Raw genomic sequence first — 10,859 nt, forward strand, 5'->3', positions numbered from 1 at the left:
ATTTTGTGAGCCTGTAGCTGTCCTTCCTGGGTGAAGTCTGGAATGATTAGTTGCGCATCTTATTAAAGACGTTTCTCTGCAGACAGCCAGCCAGGGGAGGGGGTGTCACAGTGTAGCCACGTCAGTGGAAGAGCCGTGGGCAGGTAGTGTTTACACACTGTTCTAACGGTGTTAGGGAGACGGAGCAGGTTCATGATTAACAGTGAGGCTGCTGCAGTCCTGCTGCCAGGGTTCTGATCCTGCTCTGCCCCTTATTTAACTGCTCTTAGGTCTTGAACAAGTTTCATAACCTTGCTGTGTTCCTTCTGTGAAATGAGGGTAAGAGTGGAGCCTACCTCGTAGGTTTACTGGGAGTTATGTATATAAAAGTGTCAACACAGTGCTTAAGTGTATTAAGTTCTCAATAAATGTCAGCCGTTATTATAGCTAAAGAGCTAACGTTTTCCATTTTTTGCAGCAAGTAATGTAGGCCCTGACGAGTCTCTCAGTCATTTTCCATTAAATTCCTGTTAGAAAGTACACATGGTCTCTCAGGTCATCCTCTCTGCTTCTCTGAAATCTCCCTCAGCACTTCCCCCTGTAAATTGTGTTCTTTCAAAGGTTTGTGTTCAAGGAGAGACTGTCCACTTGCTTTACCTCAGTCCTTTGAGAAGGACTGTTATCCTCAGGGTGGAGGCGTGGAGGAGACACCGTACCGTAGTGAAATCCGTGCACTGCGAGCTGACCTTGAGAAAGTGTGTGGGAAGAGCTCTGTCGCCCTGACCTCACTCTCGCAATTCGGGTCCTTTTCCCTGAGCCTCGGAGTGCTGGCACTTTTCCTCACAGACGGGTTGTCTTCCCTTCTAGGAGCTCTCCTCTCACAAGAAGCAAGGACCCGGGCTGCTGAGCAGGATGGGGCAGACAGTCAGAGCCGTGGCGTCCTCCTTGAGAGGGGTGAAAAACCGCCCAGAGGATTTCATGGAAATGAATCACTTCATTGAAATATTTAGCCAGAAGATTAATTTAATAGATAAAATATCTCAGAGGATTTACAAAGAAGAAAGGGGTACGTAGAGTCGCCGATGTGTGATTTCAAAGCTGTGTCGTTTCTTCTGACCCTTCACCTTTACTTTCTAATACGGCCACACCTGGTAGGATTGTACCTTCAAGACACAGTTTAACCCAACTGTGAAGGAAGAATTCCTGCTTCCTACGTGGTTCTGAAGGTAGTCACTGCCACTCTTCCTTTGCTTCTATCAGTCAGAAGCTATTCCAGCCCGCATTTATAGGTAATAGTGGTAAAGTAAGCCTTGAGCTTAAGATTTTGTTCGTTTTATTTTGTTGGAGAAAAGGTATTGATGTGCAGCCCAGGCTGGCCTCCAACTCACAGCAGACCTCCTGCCTCAGCCTCCTGAGTGCTGTGATTGCAAGCATGTGCCACCACAACTGGCTCCTGAGTTTAAGATTCTGGATGGGGTTGTGGGGAGTCATTATCATCTGTTCAACATGGACCGTATCTTAAACTCAAAGAAATGGATGATGTTCCAGGAAAGAGACTCTCTGTGTTTTCGAGTCCTTTATTTTGGTAGTGGTGGTGATAGGAAGTGGTACTACTCCAAAAACGGTAGAAAGAGTTATATGTTGGAAATTATATGTTGGAAAATGTCTTTTCACATTTTCTATTAGTATTCCTTTTGTCACTTTCTGTTTTTTCATAAAAAAAGAATAAGTTAGAGTACTCCTTGATGATGCTTCTCTAAGTCCTTAGAGATTCTTATTGTACTTTTCTAATTGCATTTGCTTAAACTAAAAATAGATGGCTGAATCGGCAGCATATTTCCTCATATATGCTAATGTTAGAGGTGAGGAAATGCTTACAGATAAACAAGAATCCCGGTGTCCATGGCTTATTTGAGTCCATCACTAAATTGCAAGGTCCGTGAGAATAACCAGGGAACAGATTTATTTTATTTCGTCTTTTTTCCTAATATATAGTCAGTAGATAGTGCCTAGCATAATATGTGCTCAGTTAAAATTTTTTTCACTGGTCAAAAAAGTAAATGAATGAACATAAGCTTTGGAATAGTGGTGGGAAAATTTGCTGAATCAAGAAGTGATTATTGTAAAGATTTCAGAAAAGTTATGGCGAGTATACTTTGTCCTTTCTCTTCCTTATTTTTGTGCACTGACACTTAGTAAGATCGTTGTGACGGAGCGCAGTTTCATAATTTGGGTTCACCCTCCTGGGTTTGCTCTTGTATTTGCCATTTACCATTTTTCCTTAAGTAGGTTCTGTGGTTCCAGTTCCGTTGAACAGATTCTGGATGCATAGTTAGGTTGACTAGCAATTAAAAGAAGCCTCTGCCACTGAAGATCTTCATAGGATACCAAGATGCTTATATGCGCTGGTGCAGAGATAGTTTTAAAATCTTTGATAGGCTATGATGTTTGTAAAATGTTCAGAGAGATAGGTGATTTTTCCATAGAATTAAAAAATCAGAGCTCTTCTTCTGAACAGCTACTGCCCCAAAGTTGAGGGGCTCTTAGTCTTTGCAGTATGAAGCCTCTTTGTCAAGATTTCACTCAAAGGAATGGAAGTTCTTTCTGTAGCTTTGGGAATGTAACCTATGTAGTGTGAATCATGTATATTCATATTAGGAGGAATTTGGTAATCGCGATTACTGGTTTCTCTTTTGCTTTTTTGAACTCTTAATTTTTCTTTTGATTTAACTTCATTTTACATTTTCTAGTTCCTTTAGCAGAATTGTATTGACCACAGCTTGTGTTACTTCTCTAAGCTGGAGATTTAGAGAAAAAGTTAAAGATTTTTCCATGCTTCAGCTTACGGTCTTGTTGGGAAATAAATATATTAGCAGACAAATGGCAGCGTGGCCTGTTAAATGTTTGCATGTGAATGTGAATTGAGTGCTGGGTAATTTTAGGGAAGCTTTGTATGTGGAAAGACTTACTCCTTTAATGATGCACACTGACGTGCACATAAATTAAGAAAAAATACAGAATACTTTCTTTTCTGGAAATACTAGTTTGCTCACTGTTTAACAGAAACTATGGGCCTAGGCTTGAGAAGCAGTTTAGATGTCATTAAACTTTATACGTTTATTAGGTGACAACTGATATTTCTGTCGTTTTTAAATTTAGCTTTTTCAGTTTGCTCAATCAGAAGTTTTAATAGTTTAGTTTAGAGCAATATCATACAGTTTAGTGAATTCTAGTGAGTAGAAAGATGGTTAAACGTAAAGAGTTTCATTAAACTTTTATAGACATTAGATAAAAATGCTTTCTGGGTATGAATTCTCCATATAAAAAGCTATATGTCATTAAAGCTGATAGTGTGTCCAAAAAATTCTGAAGGATATTCTAGAAAAAGACAACAATTTCGTAGAATGAATCCACCAGGCAAAGCAAGCAACTAAACAGAGGGGAAAGAAAGGGAACCAACAACAGAAAAATAAGATGACAAGGGTAATTCCATTCTTACCAGTTATAAACATTATGGTTTGGCTGTGGGTGTCCTCCAAAGTCTCACGCAGTCATGGGGCAGGCTTCTAGAGTTTATGATTGATTCGTGGGTGTGAGTGCTGCACCCGCTGTGGGGCGGATTGTTTGCATATGTAAGGCAGGGAAAGAGGCTGCTTGCCCCCACTCCTCCCTTTTGCTCTTCTTGCTTCTGCTATCCTCCGCCGCCATGAACTGTTGCCCTCTGCCATGTGCCACTCTGCCTTGGAACCAGCCGAGTATGGACTGAAACCTCCACAAACTGTGAGCTAAATAAACCTTTCCTTCCTTAATTCTGGGTGTCGGGTATTTTGTCTCAGCAAGGAGAGAAAAGTAACCAAGACAGCCATCAATGTGAATGGTCTCCATTCAGCAATCAAAAGAAGCAGACTGGCAGAATGAATCAAGAAATAAGAGTCAACAACATACTACATACAAGAAATACATTTAACACAAAGAGAAGTTCATTGACTAAAAGTTAAGGGGTGAAAAACAATACTCTATGTGACAGGAACCCAGAAAAAGGCAGAAGTAGCTATTCTCTTTGCACAAAATGTAGATTTCAAGCCCAGACTGTTTAGAAGAGATAAAGAAGGTTGCTACATACTTATTAAGGGAACAGTCCAAGAGGAAGAGAAATATAAATATATATGCACCAAATACCAGCACATCCACCTATATAAAACATTAATGGAATGAAACATCATTTAAGAATTACAGTGGGGAAACTCAATACCCCACCACCTCAAATAGACAAAAGTATCAACAAAGAAATATCAGAGCTCAGCCAAACCTTCGAAGAAATGGACTTAGTAGGTGTTTACATTGTTCCATCTCAGAACAGCAGGAAACATGTTCTTAGCAGTACATGGGACTTTCTCCAAAGTAGACCGCAGACTAGCTCACAGAACATGCTTCAGTAAATGCAAAGGAATTGAAATTATCCCATGTGTATTTGCAAATTATCAGATTATAGTGCAGTGAAATTGGAAGTCAGTGGCAAAAAACTCCCACAAAAATGAAAGACTTTCCTTTGAGGAGAAAGCCATACAGTACCATGTTCCAAAATAGTGACCGCGCCAGGTTCTAGAATAGCCCTGGCGTAGAGAATTTGTTCCTCAGAATCAGGCTCACAGAGCCCAGCAATCTAGGCACTCGACCCGTACAGCCAAGAGAGGAGGAAGCCCGGCTACCCCTCCACCTGGCAGCAGACCTTGGCATCATCCACATGGCGCTGGTTTTAGGTGCACGCAGAATGCAAGAGTTGTGGAGTTAAGGCTTCCACCCCAGTTTCAGAAGGCCTGAGAGGCCAGGCAGTGTGCCCCCAAGTGGGAGTATGTGAAGCTCTGAGTGTGAAGTGTAAGGTACAGTGGAGACCCCAAAGGTTAGAAAAGCCAGCAACGTGAATTGTCTAAGTAAAGCTGCAGGGAGGGAGCAAAGTAGGCCTGAGAAAGAAGCCGTGGGTGCTACAACCACTGGAAGTGCTGTAGGAGTGGAGTCACTCAAGCCGTTTGGAGCTCATAATTTGCCACAGATTGCTTCAGGTGCTGGACATGGAACTATAGGGTTCAACGTTTGCCCTGCTGGATGTTGGACTTGCTTTGGCCCCAATCCTTTGTATTCCTGTTCGTTACTTTTGGAATGAAAAGATTTATCTTGTGCCTTTGAATGTTGGAAGTGTTTAACATGGTTTTCATTTGTACAGGAGCTTGTAGCTAAGAGTTTGCCTTCTCAGAGGAGACTTGGGACTTGGACTTTTCAGCAATGCTGAAACTGTTAGTACTTTGGCAACTCTTGCAGATGAACTAAATGCCTTTGCATAAAGAAATGTGCATGAGTCTTTGGGGGGCCAGGGGTGGAATGCTGTGTTTCTAATGTAATATAATGTTGATAAACTTAATACTGGTTCTTTTTTCTTTCTTTTTTTGGCGGGAGGGGGGCTGGTGGGGAGGATCTCACTATGCAGTTCAGGCTGGTCTCGAACTTGCAGTGATCCTCCTGCCTCAGCCTCCCGAGTGCTGGGATTACAGGCGTGTGCCACCATGGCAAGTTATTGAAACTGGTTCTTAAGAATTGTTAAACCTGTTTTATAACATTCAAGTTGTGAAATGATAAGACTAAGTATGTCTTTGCATCTGTAAACTGGTTTAAAGAAATGTGTCTGTTGCCCAGTTGACAAGGGGAGGATTGTAATGATTGATACAAATTGTGTCAGTTTGAGAAGTTTATCTAAGTGATTCAGCAGGGAGCCAGGGTCCGTCCTTTGTAAACAACCTCATCCTGTCTAAGAGGAGGGCATGGAGATTGTGTGAGGGCCACACGCACCCTGGATTACAATATACAATAAAAGGGAGGAAAAGAGGTTTGCACCTCCTTTTGCCCCTTTGGCTCTTGGTGCTTTTGCTGCCTTCTGCCACCTTGAACTGTTAACCCCTGGGCCATGCCCCCCTGCCTTGGAGCCGGCTGATTATGGACTGAAACATGCACAAACTGTGAGCTAAATAAACTGTTTCTCCCTTAATTTTGAGTATCGGATATTTTGTTTCAGCAATGAGAGAAAAGTAGGGAAGACAGACATGTTTAAATATGGCATTGTTTCCTTTGTGTGAGAACCTCAAAGGGTAAATAAGGACCAAAATGGATGGTGGATGTCGGGAAGTAGGAGGAATATGTTCAGGAAGGGGAACAGTGGAGGGGGAGGGGACAGGGAAGGGAGGGAATAGGGATGAAAAAGAGTCAAGGTGTAATATGTGTAGGTACAAGTTCCCTGTGATGAATGATTAGTGTGTGTATTAAAAGTGTACCAATGAAATTAATTTAAAAAATAAAGTTGATAGTGTAAAAGTAAAAATGGAACAATACTAACCTTTAAAAATGAAATCCATAATTTTGAATCCACAGTACATCGTGCATTGAATACTGCTGCTTCTGTATTCATTCTCTCATTGGTGGAAAAATGCTTACTGCATACATTATTTATGAGACTTTCAGATACTTTCAGACTTTCAGATCTTTCAGATACAAAAATAATAAAACTGAGCAACTGCTTTAGGAGTAGGTGACATGACAATCAATTATAATAGAGTGGGATAATCCTTTAATAAAAGTACAAAATACGATAGGCACATTGAGGATGTACGCAACCTAGAATCCTGTAGAATGGAATCAGAGGAGATGTATTTGAACTGGGATAGAAAGAATTAGAGGTGGTTTGTTGGGTGATAGACATCGTACAGAGCAAGGCAAAGGGTATATGTAAATGTTTCAGAGAAATCATGAGATACTCATGAACAAATAGTTATTTGGGCTTGAGTCAAAATATACTTGGCTGCAAATCTTCAGAGTTGGACCTGGAGTGGCAAGGAGGGGTTGATTATAAAAAAAAAATCAGCGTTTATAGATTATGGCAGTAGTGGAAAGAGAGAGAGCAGTTAGGAGTCCTTTGCTGCCGTAGTACAAGCCAGTGCTGAGGGAGGGAAGTAGACAGTTTTAAGTCCTAGAAATAGTGAAATTAGTGATTGGCTATTTGCAAGTATTGGCTGTTTGCTAGCATGATCTCCGTCTTTTTATGCTTAGATCTCTGACTATGGATTACTATTTGAGTAGGGTATAAAATCAGAAGGAAAGGAGAGAAAAGACAAGTTTTGTGTAGGACCTGTTGTCTGTGAGACCCTCAGATGCAGTTAGTGCGGTAGGGGGAGTTCGTAATAGATATGATAATCATAGACTGTTTTCTAAGCCAAGATGTTTTTGACAGTGAAGGAGAACACGTTATTGATTACCCTGGGGCAGTAGTTGTTCAAAGACTGGCTTGGTCACTTGGGATGGTGGCTAGTTGAATGGAGGAAGACGTGACTGCCGTGCTCACAGGTGAGCAAGGACATGATAGATAAAACCCTTCCGTGCCGTCTGTCACGTAGGGGTTTTGAAAACACTCGTAAATCCATGAACTCATTAAGTCATACGTTTTTATTGTAGAATACTTTGATGAAATGAAGGAATACGGCCCAATTCATGTTCTGTGGTCTGCGTCAGAGGAAGATCTGGCGGACCCTCTGAAAGGCATTGCCAGCTGTATTGAGGAGTGCTGTACGGCCATTGAAAAGCGGATGTCCGGTCTCTCCGAGGCCGTGCTTCCGGTCATGCATGAGTACGTGCTTTACGGTGATGTGTTAATGGTAAGAGCGTCTAATTGCAGTTATACACAGTGCCTAACTTGATTCTAATCTTTAGAACGTCAGTTTTTAATTTCTGTTTGTATGCCACTGCTTTCCTGGGTTCGCAGGATGTTTTGCACATAGATGATCCAGAAGTATTTTTTCACTGTACAGGTGACTGGAAGAACATACTGATAAAAAGCAGAAACACTCCATAATATCACCAACAGTTTACAAGATTAGCATAGAAATATCTCCAGTCAAGGTTTACTTAGGAAATACAATTTTTTCAATCTCGTTAAAATTTTACTTTAAAAAAATGGGTAGTGCTTTGCCAGTTTCTTTTCATGAGAGTTGCTTTCCGGAACACTTCTCGGTACATTTGATTTAGCAAGAGATTTAATACCATTATGTGGAAAGTACTTGAGTAGGATCGTGATGTTTATTTTGCCTTCTGCTTGCTACAAAAGGAAATCCTTCACGTTAAAATGGTTTTCTTTCACTATTTGAAAAGGCTTTTATTCCTGTTACTGAAAGTTTTGTGTTTTACCTTCTCAGTTCAAGTGACAGATTTCCACATATTTGGGGTTTAGTGATGCTGTCTGCAAAGCTAATGTTTTCGTGTGGTATTATCCTGTGCCCGCAGGACTTTGCGCAGACTGTCACCCTCTGGTCTGAAGCATTTTGGGAGAGCAGTGGAGGCAGAAGCCAAGTTACAGTTAGATACAGCCTTTCCTGCCATTTGTAATTTGAGCTGTGTCTCGTTTTTGGTGTTACGCGCCCTGGATTTCTAGAGCTTTTTAGCTTTATCTCAATATTGATAAGGAAAAGTGTCTTAGCTTTGCAGCATAAACTCCACCCGTCCTTTGTTTATCACTCTCAGGCTTCTTCTAGATGTCTGCTGCTACCCGACTTCATTGGAGCCCTCCTGTAAACACACCTTGCTTGCTTCCCAGACCTCTTCAGTTTCACTGTGGAGGAGTCTCATGCTTTTCTCAGTGAATCTCTTTGACACATCTCCTGGTTCCACTGCATTATTGCTCTCCCCTTGGGGGCTCATCAGGGAGGTCTGATTTGTACGTTCTTTTCCCTTGCTTGGGTAGTGTCTTTCCTTATCTTATGTCAAGATGGAACTTAATCCTGTGTTGTTAAAGGTGTACAAAAATATAGCAACGACAAAGATTCACTGTGTAGGCCTCAGTTAATTGAATAATTTTATAGATTTCTGTGGTACTCGGAAGTGTGTACTTCACATTTCTGGTGTTGATTCATGCTGTGTTTTCTTCAGTGTGAGCTTAAATACGAATCATAATTCTTTGATAAAAGTCATTGAACTTGCGTAATTTTTACTCGCTATTTCATGAAGCAGCCTCTTACTCAGAGTATCGCTAAGCCCAATACTTCACAGAAAGAGCCCTTAAATATGTGGGACTGAACTGCAGGATGAATCGTTCGGGTAGAGAGAGGCAGGCTTCTTGACTTCAGTGACACATTGCACAGTGAGGTAAACTGAAAGAGATTTATGATGATTAGGTGAATTTTCCGTTGGCTTATTTGACGCTGAGGACTATGTTCACCTCTTGAATATTTTAAGCACGGTTCTGCTAGATGCACAACTAGATGGGTGGTTCTCTAGATCCTGTCTGAGTGTCCCTCAGTCTCCTTCCAGTGCTGTAGAACCCTTGTATGGCGTCCATGTAACTGAGCTTCATTTAGAGTCTTCTCTTTGTAGAGCGCGCAGAGGGTTTGTATCTGTCTGAGGCCCTTCTGCACTTTTTGCTCCGACTGACTTGTTTGCTTCCCCAGAGTCCATTTTATTATCGCCTTAATGTGTGTAGGCCATTTGTGTTATTGGAATTTTATTATGAATATTGTGAGTACTAGTGAAAGCTGATTACAAGTGAAAAAGAGTCCTCATGGATACAAAGTCGAAGAAAAGTGGATCTCCAAGCAAAAGATAAAAGATTGAAAAAATGACTGAAGGTACAGGTTGATTATATATTAACAGTGCTGCACAGGAGTGTTTCAAGTTTAAAAATACTGAAATTCTGGTTGCTCAAGAAAGTGAGATGAAACTATTAAAAAATAGACCATGATTTCTCATCAAAGTAAGTGTGAATAGGTGATGAATATTTATACGTTTTGAGTAAAAATAAAATGATTAAGATGTGAGTGCATGCTTCGGTTTCTTGAGAAGACTCCCTGTGTAAGTGCCCTTTGGGGTCAGAGACGAGGGCTTGTGCTGACTTGGTGTTCCCAGGAAAGTGGCCTGTGACTCCTGGCTGCATCAGGAGGACCACACCGTGTGTTTGCAGTGTCCCCATTGACTGCTTTGCATTTTGTTTGCTTTTCTTGAAGACGGTTCTTTCCAATATCGAACATACAAACCTTGCTTAAACTAGTGAAATACGCGATAGGAAAACTAGTAAAATATAAAAGATCGTGTGGGGTATTCACTTACAATTGAGACTGTAAGAGTAAGGAAATCACCTTTGTGTAGGGAATCTATTCCTGATGATTGTTTTTACTCAGAAATGTATTTTTTGTTATAGAAATATTAATTAAACTAAGTGCAACTTGCTTTATCCTTGTTTTATATAAAGGGTGTTATGAAAAGAAGAGACCAAATACAAGCAGAACTGGATTCCAGAGTTGAAGCTTTGACCTACAGAAAGGCAGACGCTGATCTGGTAGGTTTCTAAGGTTCTTTGGTTTGTTTGTTCGTTTTAAATTTTTAGATAGCGTAATTTAGAAGCAGTCATCTGCAATTTCTATTAGCATTGTGGTATTTATTATACGGTGGTCTCTAAGCATTCAGTGAATGGTACTAAGCGTTCTCGTAAGCGTGAAGCACCCTGTGAGTCTTCATGGTGGTGTCTGTCTTGCCGGCCTCGGACCGGGCTGCCCGTCCTAGAGCGAGAACGGAGGGGGAAGGTGCCTGTCGCGTTAGTCGCCTTCTAGCGGGTGAAGAACACTTCAACCTTTCTGTTAAAGACGTAGGTGGGCATTGAACACATTTGAATGCGTGTGTTGCAGGGGAGGGGAGTCTCTGAAAAGCCCCTGCGAGTCTGTAGTACTCGCTGCACCCTACTTGGCGGAGGCCGTCGTCCCTCCTCTGTTTTAATTTCCTGCCCACTTTTAATTATTTCACACCCTGGTACGTGGTCTCCTAGTTGATTTTCTTTATAATCTTTCTCTTTCTCTGTC

The 10,859-nt window shown here is 41.3% G+C and overlaps 1 protein-coding gene across 1 annotated transcript in view; it reads left to right on the top strand.

The window, feature by feature from the left end:
• Snx7 (sorting nexin 7) overlaps positions 1 to 10,859 on the top strand; it is a gene marked incomplete at its 5' end in the record, with an annotated part of 62,498 nt that overhangs the window by 8,099 nt on the left and 43,540 nt on the right. Inside the window, 3 exon segments of the mRNA XM_013516541.1 lie at positions 847 to 1,045; positions 7,474 to 7,673; positions 10,256 to 10,342. Coding sequence (XP_013371995.1) covers positions 847 to 1,045; positions 7,474 to 7,673; positions 10,256 to 10,342 — 486 coding nt within the window.

Source organism: Chinchilla lanigera, unplaced genomic scaffold (assembly GCF_000276665.1).
Source record: "Chinchilla lanigera isolate Chin_1 unplaced genomic scaffold, ChiLan1.0 scaffold00034, whole genome shotgun sequence".
Lineage (NCBI taxonomy): Eukaryota > Metazoa > Chordata > Mammalia > Rodentia > Chinchillidae > Chinchilla > Chinchilla lanigera.